The sequence below is a fragment of the Melanerpes formicivorus genome, unplaced genomic scaffold (assembly GCF_026170545.1).
Source record: "Melanerpes formicivorus ecotype bairdi unplaced genomic scaffold, bMelFor1.0.p_v2 SCAF_100, whole genome shotgun sequence".
In the NCBI taxonomy this organism is placed as follows: Eukaryota; Metazoa; Chordata; class Aves; order Piciformes; family Picidae; genus Melanerpes; species Melanerpes formicivorus.
This window is the reverse complement of record NW_027142452.1, coordinates 2,154,169-2,177,554: the sequence shown is the minus strand read 5'-3', so window position 1 is coordinate 2,177,554 and position 23,386 is coordinate 2,154,169. Positions and strand designations below refer to the sequence as shown.

At 55.1% G+C, this 23,386-nt stretch overlaps 2 protein-coding genes across 2 annotated transcripts in view; one reads left to right on the top strand and one right to left on the bottom strand.

The window, feature by feature from the left end:
• Nucleotides 1-11,709: 11,709 nt before the first annotated feature.
• On the bottom strand, nt 11,710-13,414 carry RPRML (reprimo like). Its single transcript, XM_068166345.1, has one exon. The coding sequence runs from the start codon at nt 12,930-12,932 to the stop codon at nt 12,597-12,599; it is 336 nt and encodes a 111-aa protein (XP_068022446.1). The 5' UTR covers nt 12,933-13,414; the 3' UTR covers nt 11,710-12,596.
• Nucleotides 13,415-17,615: 4,201 nt separating this feature from the next.
• The window catches only part of ITGB3 (integrin subunit beta 3), a 28,625-nt gene continuing 22,854 nt past the window's right edge, over nt 17,616-23,386 (top strand). The window contains 1 exon segment of the mRNA XM_068166312.1: nt 17,616-17,909. Coding sequence (XP_068022413.1) covers nt 17,852-17,909 — 58 coding nt within the window. The 5' untranslated portion in view covers nt 17,616-17,851.

Sequence of the window (23,386 nt, the reverse complement as noted above, 5' to 3'; positions counted from 1 at the left end):
GGAGAATCTTTAAGGACCCTTCCAACCCAGCCCATTCTATGCAGTGGGTGCCCAGTTTGTGGCATGTATGATGAAAACCCAGAAGCCTTGCCCTGTGCGTGGGTCATCAAACCTCTCTCACTGCAGCCCACAGGTCTGAGGGCTTTTGACATCTCTCTGGAGGTGAGGAACAGAGCCCTGCAGACTGGTGCAGACCAGGTGGAAGCAGTGTTGAGTGTCCAGGCTGGTGCTTGTGCAGTGGTGTGGCAGCTGGCACAACACACCCCCAGGCTGGCTGCCTGGCTGCACTGGGAATTCATTCCAACCAATTAGTCCCAATTTCAATTATGTGAGAGAAAGAAGTTAGCTGATTAAAGCCTAATTACATTTTGTCTGCTTCTTCAGCTGTCTTGTCCCATCAAACCTGTGTTTGGGGACCCTGCTGGAGGGGTCTGGGGGGGGCGTGGAGCTGCTCACAGCTGCAGAGAAAAACTTGCAGGATGTGAACGCTTCAAAGAATCAGAGAACTGTCAGGGTTGGAAGGGACCTCAAGGCTCAGCCAGTTCCAACCCCCCTGCCATGGCCAGGAACACCTCACACTACAGCAGGTTGCTCACAGCCACATCCAGCCTGGCTGCAAACACCTCCAGGTATGAGGCTTCCACCACCTCCCTGGGCAACCTGTGCCAGTCTCTCACCACCCTCATGGGGAACAACTTCTTCCTCACAGCCAATCTCAATCTCCCCATTTCTAGTTTTGCTCCATCCCCCCCCAGTCCTATCACTCCCTGAGACCCTCAGAAGTCCCTCTCCAGCTTTCTTGCAGCCCCTTGCAGATACTGGAAGGTCACCAGAAGGTTTCCTGAGAGCCTTCTCTTCTCCAGACTGAACAGCCCCAACTCCCTCAGTCTGTCCTCATAGCAGAGCAGCTCCAGCCCTCTGCTCATCCTCGTAGCTCTTCTCTGAACTCTTGTGGGAGCTGCCAGAAAACATAACTCTGGGCTTAGCCCCACATGGATGAAAGCTTGAGCCATGCCAGGGCAGAGCACCAGCACTCAGCACCAGCCAGGCAGCTGGCACAGGAAGGGGACAGCGCCCTGAGCTTGCTTCCATGCACACCTTGCTCTCCTGCAAGGTGGAGTGCTCTGCACAAGCCTCAACATCCATCCTCACAGCCACACTGGTGTGCCAGCCTCAAGCAAGACACACTGAGGAAACCAGGGCAGCAATTTGCGGAAGAAGCAGAGTTGTGTAGCTCTGCAGCTCCAGCCCCCCTTCCAGGAAGGTCACTGGAGTTGCCTGATGCCATAGGCTAGATGTTTCTCCTGCCTTTTGTGTTTCTCCTGCTCTCTGCTGATTATTGCCTTGGTCATTTCCACTTCCAGTGTCACATCCACAGCTAGACCAAGGTGAAAACTCATGGCCTCGCTGTTTTGGACCTGGAGCATCACAGGAACGATGGATCCTGTCTTCCTCCCTCCCTAGAGTCACTCAGAGCAGAGCCAAATGCTGTGGCATTCACCAGAGGCACAGAGAGGCACAGCTGGTACTGCATAAATCACAAGCAGCCAGCGAGCCCACGTGGAAAGCAAAGGCAGATCTGGCAAGGGCTTGTGGTGCTGTGTGCCCTTGAATCACACAGCTCCTTACTAGGAGAGGAAATCCATCTGCTGAGGTGAGGTCTTCAAAGGCTGCCACTGGGGCAGGACAGCCACATGCACCTGAGAAGTAATCTTCAGCCAGGACTCAGTAACTCAAAAAGAGGAAAGCTGATTGATTTAAAGAGTTCTCCCACCACAGAGCACTGTGCCATGGCCAGATGAATACCATGGGATGCCACACAGACCCAGCTGTGCCACACAGACTCAGCTGCGCCACACAGACCCAGCTCTCCATGCCACACAGACCCAGCTGTGCCACACAGACTCAGTTCTGCCACACAGACCCAGCTGTGCCACACAGACCCAGATATCTCCATGCCACACAGACTCAGCTGTGCCACACGGACCCAGCTATCTCTGCCACACAGACCCAGCTATCTCTGCCACACAGACCCAGCTGTGCCACACAGACCCAGCTACCTCTGCCACACAGACCCAGCTGTGCCACACAGACCCAGCTACCTCTGCCACACAGACTCAGCTCTGCCACACAGACCCAGCTATCTCTGCCACACAGACCCAACTGTGCCATACAGACCCAGCTGTGCCACACAGACCCAGATATCTCTGCCACACAGACCCAGCTGTGCCATGCAGACTCAGTTCTGCCACACAGACCCAGCTGTGCCACACAGACCCAGATATCTCTGCCACACAGACCCAGCTGTGCCATGCAGACTCAGTTCTGCCACACAGACCCAGCTGTGCCATGCAGACTCAGTTCTGCCACACAGACCCAGCTCTGTCTGCCACACAGACTCAGCTCTGCCACACAGACCCAACTCTGCCATCCACCCTCTCAGCTTCTGTGCTAAAATCTGTTGTTAAACAGACATTTGGGCTTGGGTAATGATTAATCTGCCTTAAATGAACAAAGTGACAATGGCTTCCATGCTGAGGACAGTCTCCAGCTGTGCCGGGGGGGTTCAGGCTGGATGATAGGAAGAAATTCTTCCCAGCAAGAGAGATTGGCCACTGGAATGTGCTGCCCAGGGAGGTGGTGGAGTCCCCATCCCTGGAGGTGTTTAAGAGGAGCCTGGATGAGGCACTTGGTGCCATGGTTTAGTTGATTAAATGGTGCTGGGTGATAGGTTGGACTTGATGATCTCAAAGGTCTTTTCCAACATGGCTTATTCTATCCTATCCTATCCTATCCTATCCTATCCTATCCTATCCTATCCTATCCTATCCTATCCTATCCTATCCTTTTCACTTCCTCCTCTATTCACTTCTGGGCAGGATGAGGGCTTCAAAGGCATCCCTGGAGCTGGATTGGTGCTGTCCTTACAACCTTAAATCCGTGTAGAGGAGCAGCATTCATTAGAGCAGAGACAGGCACTTTAGCTATGTGCTCCTGCCTTCGACGGCTGCCAGTGGCCCCCACCGCTTCCCAGCCTGTTGACAGTGATGTCTTCAGGGATGTGCCAAACCAGCCTGGCTGCTGGCAACGTCCTGCTTTTCTCTTAACTGAATTTTCCACAACCATGTGCTGGTGGAACAAACAAGCCCAAGAAACTGCCTGGTTCTAAAATTAGAGGAGCACAAACGTGAGCAGACTGCTGGGGGAATCGCTTGGCTCTGCCATCTCGGTGGGAGAACGAAGTGTGAACCCAAAGATGTACCCAGCACCAGGGAACAGGCAGCTGTCAAGGCTGTTGAGGATGTTTTGTGCCTCTCTGTATTCTCTGGGTTGTTGTTGGGTTCTTCTCCCCCCCTCCCCCCCAGAGATATTCTCCAGAACTAAATCCAGGAGTTTCCAATCCCTCAGTGGTACCTGAGAAAGGCAGGCTGGATTCAGAGAGCCAAACAACTGCTCTGAAGACATCAGAGCTGAGATACTCACCTTGCACAGACAGCAGAGGCCAAAGCAGTGTCCTTGACTGCACTGTGATCTCTGAACTCTGGCATTTTGCCACTGCCCAGGCTCAGGCTGTTGGCACAGGTCTGACCCACACCAGGATCCATTCTCACAAGGCACCAAGGTCATGGAATGAATCACAGACTCACAGAGTGGTTTGGATTGGAAAGGACCTCCAAAGATCACAGAATCACCGAATCACCAAGGTTGGAAGAGACCTCAAAGATCACCAAGTCCAACCTGTCACCACAGACCTCATGACTAAACCATGGCACCAAGTGCCACATCCAATCCCCTCTTGAACACCTCCAGGGATGGGGACTCTACCACCTCCCTGGGCAGCACATTCCAATGGCTAACAACTCTCTCTGTGAAGAACTTTCTCCTCACCTCCAGCCTAAACTTCCCCTGGCACAGCTTGAGACTGTGTCCTCCTGTTCTGGCGCTGCTTGCCTGGGAGAAGACACCAACCCCCACCTGGCTACAACCTCCCTTCAGGGAGTTGGAGAGAGCAAGAAGGTCTCCCCTGAGCCTCCTCTTCTCCAGGCTAAGCAACCCCAGCTCCCTCAGCCTCTCCTCACAGGGCTGTGCTCAAGGCCTCTCCTCAGCCTTGTTGCCTTTCTCTGGACACCTTCAATCATCCAGCTTAACCCCCCTGCACTCAGCAGGGACACCCTCCACTAGATCAGGTTGCCCAGAGCTCTGTTGAGCCTCACCTTGAATATCTCCAGGGATGGGGCCTCAACCTTCTCTCTGGGCAGCCTGTTCCATTGTTCCACCACCCTCATGCTACAGAATTTTTTCCTCACATCCAATCTAAGTCTCCTCTTCTCTGATGTCAAACCATTGCCTCTCATCCTATCACTGCAGGCCTTTGCAAACAGTCCCTCTGCAGCCTTTTTGTAGCCCCCTTCAGCTACTGGAAGGCTTCTCTCATATCTCCCTGGAGCCTTCTCTTCTCCAGGCTGAACAATCCCAGCTCCCTCAGCCTGTCCTTGTAGCAGAGGAGTTCCAACCCCCTGATCATTTTTCTGGCTCTAAGTTCCAGTGGCCAGGAACATTCCTGGAGCTGTTCCTTTTCCTGGTACAGATGGGGCTGTAGGACCCATATTTTGCATCGAGGACCCCACATGGTCACAGGGTCACAGGCTGCATCAGGTTGGAAGGGACCCTTGAAGGTCTTCTTATCCAGCCCCCTTGCACCCAGCAGGGACATCTCCAACAAGATCAGGTTGCTCAGGGTGCCATCAAGTTTGACCTTGAATGTCTCCAGGAATGGAGCCCTCCACCACCTCTCTGGGCAGCCTCATGCCCTGACAGCTGGCAAAGAGCCAGGGCAGAGCAGATAGTTGTTTGGAAGTGAGGAGCTTTCTGTGCCCCAGGTTTGGGTTGGTGGTGGGTGCCAGGTGCTCTCTGCACCCCTGTGAGGAGCAAGCCCTGTGCCAGGCTACCAACTGCAGGCAGGCTCAAGCATGGGGCTAGGGCAGGGTAGGGGGGGTGAGGAATTCCAGGCCAGAACTGACTGTGGATGGATAAATGGCATATGAACAAACCCTAAATACATGAGATTAAACATCCCACCTTTCAACATTGATCTGAGCAGTGCTGTGTCACACCAGTGTGGTCTGGGTTTGGATACCACCTGATCATTCATTGTCTGAAAGGTCTCCTTTGTGTGGCTTCCCTCAATGCTGCCCTGGGGGTGAAATACTTCTGCCTGTGACCCTCTGTCCTGAGAGGACTGATTTATCAGGTCTCAGGTAATACAACCTGTGAAATAATGGAGTCTTTGTGGTTGCTTGGGCAGTGCCTCCAGCAGCCTGGACTAGTGGAAGGTGCCCATGGAACTGGACAATCCCTAGGGTCCCTTCCAACCCAAACCATGCTCTGCTTCTCTGGAAATGCCAGCAGCAACCACAGCAGCAAAGCAGCTAGGAAGACACAGAGCATGGGAAGGCAGAGAGAATGGAAAGACAGAGAAAATGGGAAGACACAAACTGGGGAAACACAGAGGCTGGGAAGACACAGAGGCTGGGAAGAGAGAAACTGGAAGGACACAGTAATTGGAAGACAGAGGCTGGGAAGACAGAAAAACTGGGAAGACACAGAAACTGGAAGGACAGCAATTGGAAAGACAGAAATACTGGGAAGAGAGAGACTGGAAGAAACAGAGGTGGGAAGACAGAGGCTGGGAGGACACAGCAATTGGAAAGACAGAGAGAATGGAAAGACAGAGGCTGGAAAGGCAGAGGCTGGGAAGGCAGAGGAAATAGGAATATAGAAACTGGAAGGACATAGCAATTGGAAAGACACAGGAACTAGGAAGACACAGAGGCTGGGGAGACAGAGACTGGAAGACACAGGAACTGGGAACATACAGGAACTGGGATAGAGAGAAACTGGGCAGACACAGGGACTGGGAAACATTTCCACTTCAGAGAAACTGGCAGGCAAAGCCTCTGAAGCTGTGAGGCGATGCTGGCTCTCAAATGCTGACAGAGTTTGGCTGCAGTTCTCCCTTGAGCACCTGACTCTCGTGGCATCAATTTGTCCCTTCCTAGCAGAGCTAATGGACTACAGAGGCTTCATCTGGAGGCTAATGGCTCTCTCACGGCTGACAGCAGGGAACCACGCTGGGCTGCGGTGGGGATTTATGGAGAGCTGCTCCTGAGTAATTGCCCTGCGTGTTGCAAGCCATCTCTCTGCTAAGTGAAGCCCTGCGTGCAGTGCCTCGGCTTCCTGAGCACAAAACGGGCTCCCCACACTGCTGATTTAACCAGCACTAGATTAAAATTCAATGTGAGAATCAGCTGGAGGAACCTGACACACTTGCTGGAGGGGATGGCTCAGGAGGGGAGAGGGAAGTGGAAGGGCAGGAGGGAGACCCGGCTAGTTTCCATTCTTAATTGATGGGAGCACAGCAGCCTGGAGAACTGGCCAGAGCTCAGGAAACCTCTTCTTGTTTGCTTCTTAGGTCAGTCATGGGGCTGCAGGGTGAGTGGTTTGTTACCTCTCTACCAGCCCCCACATTGCCTGCCTCATCTTGGAGACCAGCTGTGGGACCTTCATCGTTTGGGTAACAGCAGGGCTCAGGGGGATGAGGGCTGGTCCCTGGCTGCTCTCCTGTGGGATCCTTCTGTGGGATCAAGGAAATGAGAGCTGGTCCCTGGCTGATCTCTTGTCTTCTGTGGGCTCAGTGGGATGAGGGCTTTCCCATGACTGCTCTCTTGTGCACATACACTTGGAGGGAGGCACTTGTCCTTCCCTTCCACAGCCAGCTGGGGACATGCCTGAAGTCAGGCTAGAGGTCTGGCAGGGAAACCAAGTGGTGGTGGAGCATCCTAGATTCACCCATAAGAGAAGTCCAGCCCCTAATCCCCATCAGCACTCAGACCTGCAGAGATCCACTCCAGCCCTTCCCCAGGCTCTCCAGGGAAGCCTGTGCCTGGAAGAACCTGGCTCCCTCCACCCACCTACAGAACAAACCCAGAACTGCCAGACAAGAGGCAGGAGAGGCTGAGGGAGCTGGGGTTGCTTAGCCTGGAGAAGAGGAGGGTCAGGGGAGACCTTCTTGCTCTCTCCAACTCCCTGAAGGGAGGTTGTAGCCAGCTGGGGTTTGGTCTCTTCTGCCAGGCAACCAGCACCACAACAAGAGGACACAGTCTCAAGCTGTGCCAGGGGAGGTTTAGGCTGGAGGTGAGGAGGAAGTTCTTCCCAGAGAGAGTTGTTAGCCGTTGGAATGTGCTGCCCAGGGAGGTGGTGGAGTCCCCATCCCTGGAGGTGTTCAAGAGGGGACTGGATGTGGCACTTGGTGCCATGGTTTAGCCATGAGGTCTATGGTGACAGGTTGGACTTGGTGATCTTTGAGGTCTCTTCCAACCATGGTGATTCTGTGATTATTTTAGGGGGGGGGGGGGCTCTCAACACTGTATCCAGTCTGGATTGAGGTTACAACCTGGGTAATGCCTCCCTGCCTAGGGAAAAAAAAGCAAGAAAAGAAAAGTCTGTTGCCATAACAACCTGACTCTGCTCCTCATTACCATGGCAATTCTCAGGAATTATTAAATACGGTGTGTGTGGTTGGTGCAGGAGCTCCTCCAGCTCCCCTACGTCTGGTGCTGGGCTCAGGTTGGGATCCTCCCTCCACCCTCATCTCTTCGTCTGTCTCATCTCTTTTAACTCTTTCCTTGCCCTCAGCCAAGGCTGCCAGGGGAGGGAGGAGGAGCTGGGCATTGCTTGGGACTATAGAGAATGCTCTGGGTTGGGAGGGGTCTCCAAAGCTCATCCAGTCCAATCCCCTCTGCAGTCAGCAGGGACATCCAAGGGCATGAAATTGAAGACATCCAAGTGCCAGGTTCTGCACATTGGCCACAACAGCCCCATGCAGTGCTACAGGCTGGGGTCAGAGAGGCTGAGAGCAGCCAGGCAGAAAGGGACCTGGGGGTAGTGGTGGACAGCAGATGAACATGAGCCAGCAGTGTGCCCAGGTGGCCAATGGCATCCTGGCCTGCATCAGGCAGAGTGTGGCCAGCAGGAGCAGGGAAGTCCTTGTGCCCTGTGCTCAGCACTGCTTAGGCCACACCTTGAGTCCTGTGTCCAGTTCTGGGCTCCTCAGCTCAGGAAAGATGTTGAGATGCTGGAAGGTGTCCAGAGAAGGGCAAGAAAGCTGGGGAGGGGTCTGGGGCACATACCTGTGAGGAGAGGCTGAGGGAGCTGGGGTTGCTTAGCCTGGAGAGGAGGAGGCTCAGGGGAGACCTACTTGCTCTCTCCAACTCCCTGAAGGGAGGTTGTAGCCAGGTGGGGGTTGGTCTCTTCTGCCAGGCACCCAGCACCACAACAAGAGGACACAGTCTCAAGCTGTGCCAGGGGAGGTTTAGGCTGGAGGTGAGGAGAAAGTTCTTCCCAGAGAGAGTTGTTAGCCAGTGGAATGTGCTGCCCAGGGAGGAGGTGGAGTCCCCATCCCTGAAGGTGTTTAGGAAGAGCCTGGATGAGGCACTTGGAGCCATGGTTTAGTTGTCAGGAGGTATTGGGTGACAGAACTTGATGACCTCTGAGGTGTCTTCCAACCTTGGTGATTCCGTGAATAAATCAAAATCAAGAGAATCAAGAGAAGTGTGGCCAGAGGACAAGGGAGGTGATTCTCCCCCTCTGCTCAGCTCTGGGGAGACCCCACCTGGAGTACTGCCTCCAGTTCTGGAGCACTGCCTCCAGTTCTGGAGCCCCTATGACTAGAGGGATCTGGAGGTGCTGGAAGGTGTCCAGAGCAGGGCCAGGAGGATGAGCAGAGGGCTGGAGCACCTCTCCTGTGAGGACAGACTGAAGGAGTTGGGGCTGTTCAGTCTGCAGAAGAGAAGGCTCCCAGGTGACCTCATTGTGGCCTTCCAGTATCTGAAGGGGGTCTACAGGAAGGCTGGGGAGGGACTGCTCAGGATCTCAGGGAGTGATAGGCCTAGGGGGAATGGAATGAAGCTGGAGGTGGGGAGATTCAGGCTGGAGGTGAGGAGGAAGTTCTTCCCCATGAGAGTGGTGAAACCCTGGAATGGGTTGTCCAGGGAGGTGGTTGAGGCCCCAGCCCTGGGAGGTGTTTAAGCCCAGGCTGGCTGAGGCTCTGGCCAGGCTGATCTAGTGTGGGGTGTCCCTGCCCATGGCAGGGGGGTTGGAACTGGATGATCCTTGTGGTCCCTTCCAACCCTGACTGATTCTATGATTCTATTTCCCCCTTGGGGCAGCAGGACTCATCAACACACACCAGCTCTGGCAGCCCCTGGGAACAGCTGAGATCATTTGGCCAGCTCCCTCACTCGGGGCGCTGCTGCAGGTTGGAGTGAAGGTGGTTTTGATGTTTTCTTTGGATTAGCAGCTCTTCCTGTGCCTTGCTGCCACTGGAAGGCTTCTTCCATCACCTCTGAATCCTCACAGCTCACGGCTAGTGAATGGACTGGCAAGGGGGAGCAAATGCCAGCTCAAAGCAGGAGCTGGATGGGAGTCCAGGGAGCATGTCTGAGCTGTCTTCTGGTTGCACAGGGACCTGAAGACCATAGAATCATTTGGTTGGTAAAGACCTTTAAGATCCTTGAGTCCAACCATCAGCTCCACACCACCATGGCCACAAACCCCAAGTGCCATGGACACATGCTCTTTGAACACCTCCAGGGATGGTGACTCCACCACCTCCCTGAGCAGCCTGTGCCAATGCCTGACCATTACACAGTCAGGTGATGCATGGAGTCAACTCCTAAGTGGGTGCAGAGCTGGATCACTGTGTGCAGTGGGGTTATTTGCATCTCAGGCTGTGCTCCCACCGTGGGAGCAGTGTGCACTCATGTGCAACAAGGTCAGTGGCAGGGACCACGATGCCCTTCCACGCTGTGAAGCTGCTTTCACAGGCAAGGCAGCAAAGCCTCCACGCTGAGAAGGGCTGCTCAGGTCTGCAGACCCACGAGCTGCTTATAAAATTCCAAGCCCTGCCTGTTTGGCCATTTCACTGGCACCAACAGGACAGCTCAGAACTCTGAATGCCAAATTCTGGTCCTGCTGCCACGCTGCCCTTCACCTCTTAAGGTGTCACAGGCAGCAGCTGAGTGGAAGCCACCAGTGACAGCGCTGCCAGTCCTGCTCAGCATGGGGTTTAGTCTGGCAGCACCCCCTGGGAGCCCTGCAGAAGGTGCTCAGCAAATATTGCTTCATTCCAACACGTCCTCTAATCCTTCAGGGCAAGGCAGAGAGCTGCTCTTCTGGATTTACCTCCAAGCAGCCTGGCTCCTCCCGCATCCTGGCTTGCTTTTCCCACCGCCGAGGTGCACCCAGCAGGAATACTGTTGGCGCAACAAAACTCAAATTATTTCCATCTCCCACCCACAGGCAGAGCTGCAATTTCATCACAGAACACGGGTCAGGAGTCCTCCTCCTCTCACATAATTTAGCTTTGACAGCTCATCAGGATCAGAGGAGCTGGGAGATAGGAACTCAGAGGCTGGAAATCTTGCTTGGCAAGAGGCGCTCCGAGCAGCTTTGCTCCGGAGCTGTGCAGGTCCTCCCTGCACATACACCTGAAATTCCCAGCCCCTGATCAATCTATTTGCTGCTGCACCCAAAGAATGGCTGTCCATGGGTCCATGTCCCAGGGGAGGCCAGGGACAAGCAGAGTCCCTCAGGGATCAGTCCTGGGACCAGGCTTGTTCAACATCTCTGTGGGTGCCATGGACAGTGGCACTGAGTGCAGCCTCAGCAGGGTTGCTGATGACACCAAGCTGTGTGGTGCAGCAGACAGGCTGGAGGGAAGGGAGGCCATCCAGAGGGACCTTGACAGGCTGGAGAGGTGGGCACAAGCCAACCTCATGAAGTTCAACAAGACCAAGGGCAGGGTCCTGCATCAGGGTCAAGGCAACCCCAGACACAAATCCAGGCTGGGGAGGGACTGGCTGGAAAGCAGCCCTGATGAGAGAGACTTGGGTGTGCTGGGGGAGGAGAAGCTCAACAGGAGCTCTCAGTGTGCACTTGCAGCCCAGAAAGCCAACCAGAGCCTGGGCTGCAGCAGGAGAAGTGTGGCCAGAGGGCAAGGGAGGTGATTCTCCCCCTCTGCTCAGCTCTGGGGAGACCCCACCTGGAGTACTGCCTCCAGTTCTGGAGCCCCTATGACAAGAGGGATCTGGAGGTGCTGGAAGGTGTCCAGAGCAGGGCCAGGAGGATGAGCAGAGGGCTGGAGCACCTCTCCTGTGAGGACAGACTGAAGGAGTTGGGGCTGTTCAGTCTGCAGAAGAGAAGGCTCCCAGGTGACCTCATTGTGGCCTTCCAGTATCTGAAGGGGACTACAGGAAGGCTGGGGAGGGACTACTCAGGATCTCAGGTAGTGATAGGACTAGGGGGAATGGAATGAAGCTGGAGGTGGGAAGATTCAGGCTGGAGGGGAGGAGGAAGTTCTTCCCCATGAGAGTGGTGAAGCCCTGGAATGGGTTGTCCAGGGAGGTGGTTGAGGCCCCAGCCCTGGAGGTGTTTAAGCCCAGGCTGGCTGAGGCTCTGGCCAGGCTGATCTAGTGTGGGGTGTCCCTGCCCATGACAGGGGGGTTGGAACTGGATGATCCTTGTGGTCCCTTCCAACCCTGACTGATACTGTGATACTGTGATACTATGATCTTTGAGGTCTCTTCCAACCTTGGTGTTACTGTGATACATGCAGGGAAAGAAAATTAAGACAACACAGAAGTCTCTTGAACCAGGGTCTTTGTTTGGTTTGTTGTTTGTTTTTTTCCTTAGTGTTCAGCAGTTTACAAAAGGACTACAAAAACCTCGAGGACTGTAACAACAGAGCACTTGGGGGGAAAGGCTCCTGGCTACAAAACCAGGCATGCTTTGGGGAAGGGGGTGGGGGTTTGCACTTCTCGGGGTTCTTTTCTCCCTTCAGCACAGTGGGAAAGAAGGAAAGGACCAATGGATTGGCCAGGAGAGCTCGGGGGAAGCTGTCCCCTCCCAAAACTGCCAGAAGCTGCATGCTGGAGGTCCCAGATACAAACAGACATATTGTGTAGCACAGAGACTTCGGTGTACGACCCCACACAGCACTTCCCTTCCCCTGCTCCCCACCCCAGAGGCCAGAGAGGTGGAGATGTGCTCCATGCCATGCATTTTGCTTTCCCTTTAGTTTGGGGGTTGGATTTGCCAATTTGCCTTTCCTGGGCAGTTATTTACCTTTTTGTTGGTGGTGGGGGTGGTTTGGTTTGGTTTGTGGTTATAGGTTTGGGTTTTTCAGCCCTAAATCCCAGGTAGCAGTATCCAAGGAAACAGAGAAGAGACCAGAGCTGCACATTATCACTGTTTCTGCAAGTTTCATGCAAAACTTAAGCCATTTCTGCATGCAACACGATGCTGGCCATTTATTGTGCTCCATACAACTCTGGGGAGATGGCCCCACGACAGCTGAGTGGCTGGGAAGGACAGGTTGGCTTCCCCACGGACACAGACAGATTAAAAGACCCCCTACCCTGCCCTCCCCTTATCACTCACACACACACACACACACACATACACACACAGAGCTGCCCCAAATGTGCCTCTTGGCAGCAGGTGCAGACAGTTCACTTGCCTACAGAAGCCTGGAGGCTTCAGTAGAGTCCCATGATTGCAGCTCCCACATCCTTGGAAGGTCTTCGGTCCTTCACCAGGAAGTTAATCATACTCTCCGACTTGATCAGCAAGTTGCAGCCCAAAAAGAAGATGCCAAAGAGGACAGTCAAGGAGAGGACGCAGAGGACAGCAATCTGCACCACCCTGGTGATGTAGAGGCTCCTCTCATCGGGTGCCAGGACCGAGGAGCCGCCGTCGGTCGCCAGCACCGAGCCGGTCCCGTTGCAGCAGGCCATGAGCACCCCCAAGCCCTGGGTCCTGTTGGGGTAAGCTCCCTGCTCTAGGAGAGTCTGGTTGAAAAAGGACTCGTTCATGGTCTCTGCACGATCCCAGGGCTCTGGGGAAGGCAGGAAGGAAGCTTCTTGTGCCCCTGACTACCCCTCACATGCCAGGGCTCGGCACCTCCGAGCCACCTCCTGCCTTTCTTCTCCCAGCGCCTGGGATGGAGAGCAAACTTCTGGAGGCTGTGAGCAGGTGGAAGCCAACTGTGGAGCCCGGGGCTGGCTGGCTCCGGGGTCCCTCCCGGCACAGACGGCGTTAGCACAAGCCCCCAGGCGAGCAAGGAGAGAGAGAGAGAAAAGGCGAAGGGGGCACAGGGGACAGGAAAGCAGCCGAAGGTCCCCCCATGCCTCCTGGCCCTGCCTCTGCCCCAAAGCTGCCACCCCGAAGCACAGGGCAGCGGAGTGATGCCCACTCCCGGGGACAGGAGGGAGAGCTGGTTCCTGCCGGCTGGGAGCTCCACAAATGCAAGTTCCAAGCTAAAGTCTTCACCGTGTTCAAAGAAAAAACAGCAACTCCACCCCCTTCCAGGCTCCCCCCAGGACCGCCTTCCTCCCCCTCCACCCTCACCCAGGCTGCCCACCCCTTCCCCGTGCCTCTGCACCCCCTCTCTGACCTGCCATGGGTGCCTGCACCCACCCCCGCGCCACCCCCAGCTGGGGTCTGATCCCTAAGGCTCTGCAGAGCAGCACCTAACCCATCCTTCCCCCCAGCCCCCCAACCTGCCCCCCGAAGCTGCCCCCATGGTTTGTGTTCATCCTGGACCCCCGGCAGGTCCCTGTCCTCCTCCAGCGAAGGCTGCCCTGGGCCTCAGGTCAGTGCTGCTCTTGCCGATCCCTGGCTGCTGCTCTGTGCCACCCACTCCTTGCAGAAGGTCCAATCCAGCCCAGTCCACCCCCAGCTCTGCTCAGTGATGCTTGTCCTGTGCCTCCAGAGGAGAGATGGATCCAGCCTCCTCTCTGCATCCTGATCTTCCTCCAGCTGAGGGTTTCCTCCCTGAGTACCTTTGCCTCCCTCTCCCCCACCCCCCCACCCCCCACTCTTTTAGACCCTTTGAAGAGGAGCATTGCAATGCTGCACCCCAGTCTGTGCCCAGCACCCCTGCTCTGCCCTGTTCCCAGCTCTGGGTCCTGCAGCAGCATCACTGCAGCACGGCAGAGCCTCTCACCCAGGCCCCCCCAGCCCCAGCAGGCGATCCCAGGGGAAGTTCCATCCACGTTCCTCTCCCTGTGTCAGCCTAAGCTCCCGAAGTGACACCATGAGTCGGGGGGTCCAGCGCTGCCTGGCTCAGTCCTGACCCTGCCCAGCTCCATCCTGACCCTACCTGCCCCAGAGCTGTGCCCACAGAAGTGCCCTGGTCCCTTGCTGTTTGCCTGGAGCCATGTCAGGGTGGCACTGAGCAGCAGGTCAGCCCCGAGCAGCAGGTCAGCCCCAAGCCACGATGTCGAGGAGCTTGTTGTGATTCATCTGTGTCCATCCTGGCTGGCTTCCTGTGCCCAGCCCCCAAGGGGCATTTTAAGAACCCTAAAATGAGAATTGCTCAAGGCCAGCTAAGGCAGAGGTGTGGGGTTGGCTGAGCATGGAGCTGGCTTGGCAGAGAGAATGCCAACTGATTGCCCTTTTAGGCAGCCCCAGCCCCCTGTCCCTCTTCTGCTGCTGTCACTGCAGGGGCTCAAAACCTGCTTGCTTTGGGGTTTACTTGTTGCTTTTTCCTCCCTGCTTTGCACCTGGAGTCTCTCTCCCTGGAGGGCTGCCCGATCTGCGAGGGCAGTGTGCAGCAGAGGCGCTTGCAGAGGGATCTTGACTGAGCAAGATCATCTGCTCCTGCTTAACCTGAGGGCCAGGGAAAATGCCCACGAGAAAGCAGAGCATCCCCAGTCCGGCTGGGAGCTCCTCTGCCCGGCTCACTCACAGTCTGAAGGAGTTTCTGCTCCCTCTGGTGGCTCCAGCTCCAGCCTCTCCTCTCCCCATGCACCCGAGTGTGGATTTGGGCTGCTGCACCCCTGGCTCCTGGGTCACAGCCTGCAGTGGTGGGGCAGCCAGGGCCATGGGGCTGCTCGGCTCTCAAACACCTCCCTGCCTGCTCCTTGCCTTCATCCATTCCTCATCCATCCACCTCTTACACAGTTCCCAGAGGTAACACCACAGGATGTTCTCAGGACAAGCAGCACTGCCTTGCACACATTAAGTCCACACCATCCTCACTCTCAGGCAAGATGAGAGCCCAGAATCCTGCAGGCAGGTCAATTATGTCATTTGGGGACTTTTCCTTTCTTCTTCAGAGTTTTTTCCCCAAGATGGAGTGTCCCAGTTTATGCTGGGCAAGGAATTTCAGGGCAGGGTTGTGTCCTTCTGGAGCCAGCAGCCTCTTGCTAGCCTGAGCCCAAGTGCCATGGCCACACATTTTTTGACCTCCTCCAGGGCTGGGGACTCCACCACCTCCCTGGGCAGCCTCTTCCCATCCCTGACCACTCTTACAGCAAAGAAATTTTTCCTAATCTCCAACCTAACCCTTCCCTGGCACAGTTTCAGGCCATTTCCTCTCATCCTATCACTTGATACTGAGGAGAAGAGAAAAACTCCCACCTCTCTACAACCCAGCCAAGGTGCAGCCCTTTTTGACACTGCATGAGGATCGATGGACTTCTCCTAACCTCCTTTATCAAATCCTCATTAACAACTCTTGGGGAAGGTGTTTGATCCCAGGTGAAAAATGATCCCAACACTGAGCCCTCCCACAAGACCATGAGAGGACACCCACAGAGACTGTGGGGCTGAGTGGGGAAGCAAAGAAGTATCAGAACTTCCTTGAAAGCCAACAAAAGTCCCAGCTCATGAGGCAGAGTCCCTGGAGATGTTCAAGGTGAGGCTCTGGGGCTCTGAGCAATCAGTCCTAGCTGGAGATGTCCCTGCTTACTACAGGGGAGCTGGACAAGATGACCTCTGGAAGTCCTTTCCAACCCAAACCATTCTGTGATGCTGTGATCTCCATCTTACCCTGGGGCAGGAGCTCTTGTCCCCACCCATGCCCCCCAGTGTGAGGCTGTGGTTCAGCACCTTGCAAATCCTCACCCCGCAGCATCCGGCGCCGCCAGACAGCGCCTGCAGCTCTCCACACCCACACCCGCTCCCTTCCTGCTGTCTGGCTTCCCTGTCTGCTGGAAAGCCTTGACCCAGGGTTGTGTCACTACTGTCCCCAACCCCTGACACCAAGTGGGACAGAGCCCTTCTCTCCCTTTTGTCCCCCAGCCTGTACTTTGAGTGCCTCAGTTTCCCTGGGTCTGAGCAGGACCTCGGGATCGCAGGGCAAGGAGGGGTTTATAAAGCCCCCTCAGGGGGCACCCACAAGCAGCCCTAGCATTCCAGCTGGGACAGGGCCTGTGTAGATCCAGATCCTTGCATTTGCTCAGTACAAGAGCAATTTCTGAGGACACAGAGGGGTTGAAACCAACACAGGTGAGAAGAAAACCCACATTACCTGACCCACTGCTGCACTTCACTCCCTTTGTGATGTCCAGGTTTAAACCCGCACTGCTGGTTTCACCAGGCCCAGCTCTTGGCTGGGTCTCACTCAGCTGCCAGCTGTTGCAGCAGGGATATTCCCAGTGCCCTGAGAACCCACACTTCCATGGAATCACCTGCTTGGAAAAGACTTTAAGATCATCCAGTCCAACCATAACCTAACACCCCCTGTTAGACCATGTCCCTGAGCTCCTCACCCAAACCTCTTCTAACACCTCCAGGGATGGGGACTCCACCACCTCCCTGGGCAGCCTGGGCCAGTGCCCTATGACCCTTTCAGTGAAGAACCTTTTTTTTTTCCTATCATCCCAAATTCCAATTTGAATTTTCCTTTTGGTTTTTTTTTCCTTCATTCATTTTCATGTTCAAGCTGCCCAGGGAGGTGGTGGAGTCCCTGGAGGTGTTCAAGAAGTGTGTGGACACAGCACACTTTGGGACATGGAGCTTGGGTTGCTTAGCCTGGAGAAGAGGAGGCTTGGGGAGACCTTCTTGCTCTCTACAACTCCCTGAAGGGAGGTTGTAGCCAGGAGGGGGTTGGTCTCTTCTCCCAGGCACCCAGCACCAGAACAAGAGGACACAGTCTCAAGCTGTGCCAGGGGAGGTTTAGGCTGGAGGTCAGGAGAAAGATCTTCACTGAGAGTAATTGGTCATTGGAATGTGCTGCCCAGGCAGGTGGTGGAGTCACCGTCCCTGGAGGTGTTCAAGAGGGGATTGGATGTGGTTTAGCAGTCAGGAGGTGTTAGGTGACAGGTTGGACTTGATGATCTTTGAGGTCCTTTCCAACCTTATTGATTCTATGATTCTTTGGCTTAATGGTCGTGGGTTGAGGGTTGAACTTGATGATCTTGGAGGACTTCTCCACCTGAAATGAGTCTGTGATTGTACAGTTTCCGTTTCAATTGCCTCATGTTTCCATAGCAGTTTGTATTTGCTCTCTTTCTCCTTAAATCCTTGCCCTCAGAGGCAGCTCAGGCTGGGTTTTAGAGCCCAGGCAGCTCAGACTGGGTTTTAGAGCCCAGGCTGCCTTTCAGGCAAGAGTTAATAAAAGAGGGAGTGAGCAAGATCCTGCCAGGAATTAAACCCAAGTGGAAGAGCCTATGGGAAAGAGCCTGTTAGCCGGGGGCTATAGGTCACTAGTGCCGAGTACTCGCTGCCAAGGTTTATTAGGTCCCGCTCTGAGCTGAGAGAGCAAAAAAAAAAAAAAACCCATGAGGAGCCGGCTGCAGAGCGGGTGGGGGCACTCCCTGCCTCCCAACTGAATGACGAGCTGCAGTTTCCTCTGGCCGGCCCCGCTCACCCTGTGTCATACACCCCGGCTCATGATTCATCTCCTGGGCTGCTCAAAACCTCCAGCTGCCCCGGCGCTGCCCTCCACCGCTCACCGAGGGGCCGGTCCTAGCAGCCCCGCACGGCTCGGGGCTGGCCGGAGAAGATGGGAAGGCTCTGCGCGGCGGTCGCGATCCTGACGCTCTGCGCGGCCGGCGCCTGGGGTAGGTTTAGAGCCTGTAGCGCTGTTGCTTGCTTCAAGCGGGGTCAGTTAAGCCACTCTGCTGCTTCTTCCAGGAGTTTCTGCGTTCCCAGGCTTTGCGATTTCCTGGGGAAAGCGCTCGGAACGGGGCTGGCAGCCTGGAACCTTGCTGCGGTTTCAAAGTGCTGCTTGGGCTTCGGCTGGGTCGGGGCCAGAGTTTTTCAGAGACGTTCTAGGGTCAAGCCATGGTCTGGGGGGGGGTCACTCTCATCCTGGGTGAGGCAGGGCTGTGTTTTCTACCTACGCTGTGTTTGTCTGGGCACTGGTGTGTAACGGAAGCCCTGGGGTGTGACCTGCGTTCTGTCCTTCACAAACAGAAAGCGCACCGAGGGGAGTGCGCAGGGCAGGTGGACCCTGGGTCCAGGGCGGTTTAGATGTCAGTGCTGCTGTCTCCCGATATTTTATTCTTCATGTTATTTTGGTGCTTTCCATGAAACACTCTGACTTCTGGCAACAGGGAGCTGCAGGATAAATGCAGTTTGTGTATGGGAAAGTTTTCCCACGTCTGAAGCCAGGAGAAGCCCAGAGCAGCGTTACCTCCTCCCCAGGTGTGCTCCCAGGGCTCTGGAGAAGCCCAGAGCAGCGTTACCTCCTCCCCAAGTGTGCTCCCAGGGCTCTGGAGAAGCCCAGAGCAGCATTACCTCCTCCCCAGGTGTGTTCCCAGGGCTCAAAGCAAATCCTGTAGCTGCACAACCTGAGGTCTTCCCAGCTCCTCAGCTATAAATCGGCCTCATTGTTTTCCAGGCCCCTACTCGAGGGGGTTTTGGGGCAACACTGTTCTGGCTAAAGAATCTCAGGGTTTGTTGAATTCCCAGGAAGAGCCTGAGGCTCTGATCTGCTGCTGGATGCAGCTGTCACCAGCACAGGACATGGGACAAGCCCTGGAGGAGGTTGCTGATGGTACAACGGTTTTGTTGATGCAGTTCTGCTCAGGATCTTCCAGTGGTGGAACTCCAAAGCGGGTCAGGCTGTTTGCCTTGCTATGAAGTACTTTGGTTGCATTGCTGAGGAAAAAGGAGGCAAGACTGGAGTGGTGCTGCCATTAAATTGTTAGAGATGTGGAATAGCTGAACTATTTCAAGTGATCTGCGGCCCCTTTCCTCCCAGGCCACTGAAAGCTCCCCACTGATACATGGGGCACATAAAATCACTTTGCTTGCTTGTTCCTTTGAATGGGATGGGATGGGATGGGATGGGATGGGATGGGATGGGATGGGATGGGATGGGATGGGATGGGATAGAATAGAATAGAATAGAATAGAATAGAATAGAATAGAATAGAATAGAATAGAATAGAATAGAATAGAATAGAATAGAATAGAATAGAATAGAATAGAATAGACCAGGTTGAAAGAGACCTTTGAGATCCAGTTTGGGGCTGCGCAGGTGATTTCCCTGCTCCTCTGCCTTCCTGCCTGTGCTCAGCTGAGTTCAGTGTAGGGCAGCTGCTGGCAGACAGGGAGAGGCTCAGAGCAGAGACACAGCCCCAGGACGGTGTGGGCAGGAGATCAGCCAGAAAAAGCCCAAATCCTTATCACTGAGTCAAGCAGAAAGAGCCAGGGAGAGGCTTTAAGGATGGTTTTAACTGAACTATTTTAATCCAGCTTTCCCTGTGCACATTCTTGGTCAAATTGGCAGAAGGGAGGAAAACAAAGAGTGTGGCTGGGGGAGGAGGTTACTGGGAGGGCAGACTGGGGGGGACTGAGTAATTGTCTCCAGCCAGGGCAGGGTGATGCTCAGCCACAGGCGTCTGGGGTACTTGGAGTGCATCTCTTGACCTCTCTGGGGGCTGCAGCTCTGGTGGTTCCCAGGCTCCCCAGTTTGTATTTCACATGCTGGAAGTTTGTCATTTCAGTTTTGGGTGGGTTTTCTTTTAATGCCTGAGTCTTCAGGATCAGCTCAGCTGCTTTCACAGCAGGGGAAAAATGCAGCTTCAGTCCTTTGGTTTGTTAGGGTTTATGGCTAGAAAAACAAACCCTCAAAAAAATTGAAAAAAGTAGAGAGAGAGAGACAGGGCTAAAACCCAAAGACTGTCTTAGTTTAGGCTGTGCTGGGCTCTTGTTAACCTGCTCAGGGCCAGAGAGAGTCCTGAGCCTGGGAAGTGCTGCTGGGCACTCACAGGGCCACTATCTGAAGGGGCTCAAGCTGCAGCATCCTCAGCCTGTGCTTCTGCTCCTGCATCTCCCCAAAGAGCCCCTCCCAACCTCTCTCCTGACACCAAACCCTGTGTCCAGCCACAAGAGCAGTGCTGGGAATACCAAAACAGGGAGGGACATCTCCCCTCAGCTCAGTCCCAGGCTACGCCAGGGGAGGTTTAGGCTGAAGGTCAGGAGGAAGTTTTACACAGAGAGAGTGACTGCCCATTGGGATGTGCTGCCCAGGGAGGTGGTGGAGTCACCATCACTGGAGGTGTTCAGGAGGAGACTTGATAGGGTGCTTGGTTGCATGGTTTAGTTGATTAGGTGGTGTTGGGTGATAGGTTGTACACAATGATCTTGAAGGTCTCTTCCAACCTGGTTTATTCTACTCTACTCTACTCTACTCTACTCTACTCTACTCTACTCTACTCTACTCTATTCTATTCTATTCTAAGCTCCAGAGGGAGGCTGCCTGCTCCCAGCATGTTTGGGTGGTGATAACTCCCTCTGTTAATCACCACTGGTGCCCAGGGGATTTTTTGCCCCTGCCCAGGGAAAAGGGATGGCCCTGCTCCAATCCAGCCCTGCATGAGGGGTGGCCAAGAGTGGAGGTTGGAGAAGGGTCCTCCATCCCCAGGCACATGTTTCAATCTTGGAGTGATGGAGACCACAGGGACCATAGGACACTCTGAGTCTGAGGCAGACCCCCCCAGGCTGGGCCAAGGGGTACAGGTGAGTACAGGACAAGTACCCACCTGTGGGGACCTCCTGGGCAAAGCCACCACTGCCAACAATGGCATGGTGGCAAAATGTGGTGGCAGACCCCAGGGCAGCCTTGGGCTTGGCAGCATCCCTCCTGTAGGGTCCCTCTGCTGCAGCCTCATCTAACCCCATGTGCTGCTCCCCAGCCACAGGCTCCCTGCTCTGCCCAGCTGAGACAGCCTGGCTTGTGGCCCTCAGTCCAAAATCAACCCAAAAACTGGGTTTACATCTCCAGCAGGAAGGGGGACACCAGATCAAGGAGCCCTGGCCTGTGGGGTGGTGGCAGGAGGGGAGAAAATCATTGGGGTCCAGAGGCTGTGCACAGTAATATGTACTAAATACTGGGGAGCAGATGAGCTTTCCAGCCCAAAAGGGCAGTCCTGGGGCTCTTAGCCCCAGAGCCCAGGTTTAACAGCATGTGGAGGAGAAGTGAAGACAACCAGGGGCTCCCCTGGCTGAAACAAGCTTGGAAATCCTCCACCTTGTGCTTCAGAGCAGCTGAGGGCAGAGTTAACCCTGCAAAGGGGAAACTGAGGCAGGGGGAAGCTGAAGGACTTGGCTCAAGTCACAGGAGAAAGCTGTTTGAGGTAGGATTTGGACAAGGATCTTTCATGTCCTGGCTGCTGGTGTGAGTGAGCCCTGGGCCCTGTCCCCTGGCTGGGAGTGTGCCTGGAGCACCCATGAGTGGCAGGAACCCTTGGCAGCTCTGGACTTCCCCAGCCAGCTGGGTGCTGGGGCAGAGCTGGGTGATTAAACAATCCTCCAGCAAGCTGAACCCCACCCCTGAGGGAACAAAGCCCACGCTGGCATTCATTAGGTGCCATAACCCTGCCCCAGGCAGGGCTGTGACTTGGCAGCGGGACACAGGCACTGTAGGGAGAGAGGTGAGAGTGGAAAACACCTGGCACAGGCCAGATGGCTGCCTGGCACCTCTCCCCTCATCCCCCATCCAGGGGCCATGGTGCTGATCCAGCTATCAAAGCATCAGGGGACTCCAGGGACCTGAACTTCTGGGAGCTGTTCCCAGGTTCAGGCACATGGCCACAGGGCTGGCAGCTCTGAGAGTTTCATCCTGAGCACTCTGAGCTGCCAGGGCTGTCCCTGACTCCAAGAGGTGCCAGGATAATGCCTGTGTCCCTGGAGGGCTGAGCCACTGCCAGCCATGCCAGAGCTGGCTCCCACCTGCATGGCACCGAGGTATAGCACGGTGTAAATCCAGGCCATGGCACAATACAATCCAAGGCAGGGCACAGCACAAATCCAAAGCAGGGTAGAGCCCAAATCCAGGGCACAGCACAGCACAAATCCAGGGAACAGCACAGCACAAATCCACTAAACCGTGTCCCCAAGTGCCATGGGCACAGGTTTCCTGAACACCTCCAGGGATGGGGACTCCACCACCTCCCTTGGCAGCCTGTTCCAACCCCTGACCACTCTTGCAGCAAAGAAAGTCTTTGTAATATCCAAAACCTTTCCCATCCTCACAGGCTGCAGCCAGGTATTGGGGTTGATGGAGAGAGCCCTGGAAGTGAATGCCACCCCAAAGCAGAGAGTGTGAGTGGCAGAGGTCCTGGGGCATGTCCCTGAGCACTCACCAGCCTGGGGGACAGTCATGGAATCATAGAATGGCTTAGGTTGGAAGGGACCTCAGAGATCATCTACTTCAAATTCCCCACCATGGACAGGGACACCTCTCAACTGGACTCAGCTGCTCAAGGCCTTATCCAACCTGATCTTGAACCAGGGAAGAGGCAACCACAAACTCCCTGGGCAGCCTGTTCCAGAGTCTCATCACCCTTGCACTGAAGAACTTCTTCCTAATATCCAGTCTAACCCTGCTCTCCCTCAGCTTCAAACCACTCCCCCTTGGCCTGTCTCTAGACACCCTCAGGAAAAGTCCCTCTGCAGCCTTCCTGCAGCATCCTTTCAGCTATTGGAAAGCAGCTGTGAGGTGCCCCTGGAGTCTTCTCTTCTCCAGACTGAACACCCCCAGCTCCCTCAGCCTGTGCTCACAGCAGAGCTGCTGCAGCCCTTGGGTCTTGCACAGTGTGTGTAGCCCAGCCTATGGCAGCACCTTGGCACAGACACACAGCCATGGCACAGACACACACCTGTGGCACAGACACACACCCCTGGCACAGCCGTGGCACAGACACACACCTGTGGAACAGACACACAGCCATGGCACAGACACACACCTGTGGAACAGACACACAGCCATGGCACATACAGCCATGGCACAGACACACACCTGTGGCAAAGACACACAGCCATGGCACAGACAGCCATGGCACAGACACACACCCGTGGCACAGAGAGCCATGGCACAGACACGCAGCCATGGCACAGACACACACCCCTGGCACAGACACACATCCATGGCACAGACACACACCCCTGGCACAGACACACACCCGTGGCAGGCTGCAGGCACAGGTGCCACGCTCACACACAGTCCCTGCCTGCATGCCAGGGGACACAGGCACACGGTGCTGTCACCACAGCTCTGCCCAGAGTCCTGACGACATCATTTCATCAT

Bases quoted from the DNA above. Each gene is read 5' to 3' on its own strand.
- RPRML (XM_068166345.1), bottom strand. From the start codon at position 12,932: ATGAACGAGTCCTTTTTCAACCAGACTCTCCTAGAGCAGGGAGCTTAC.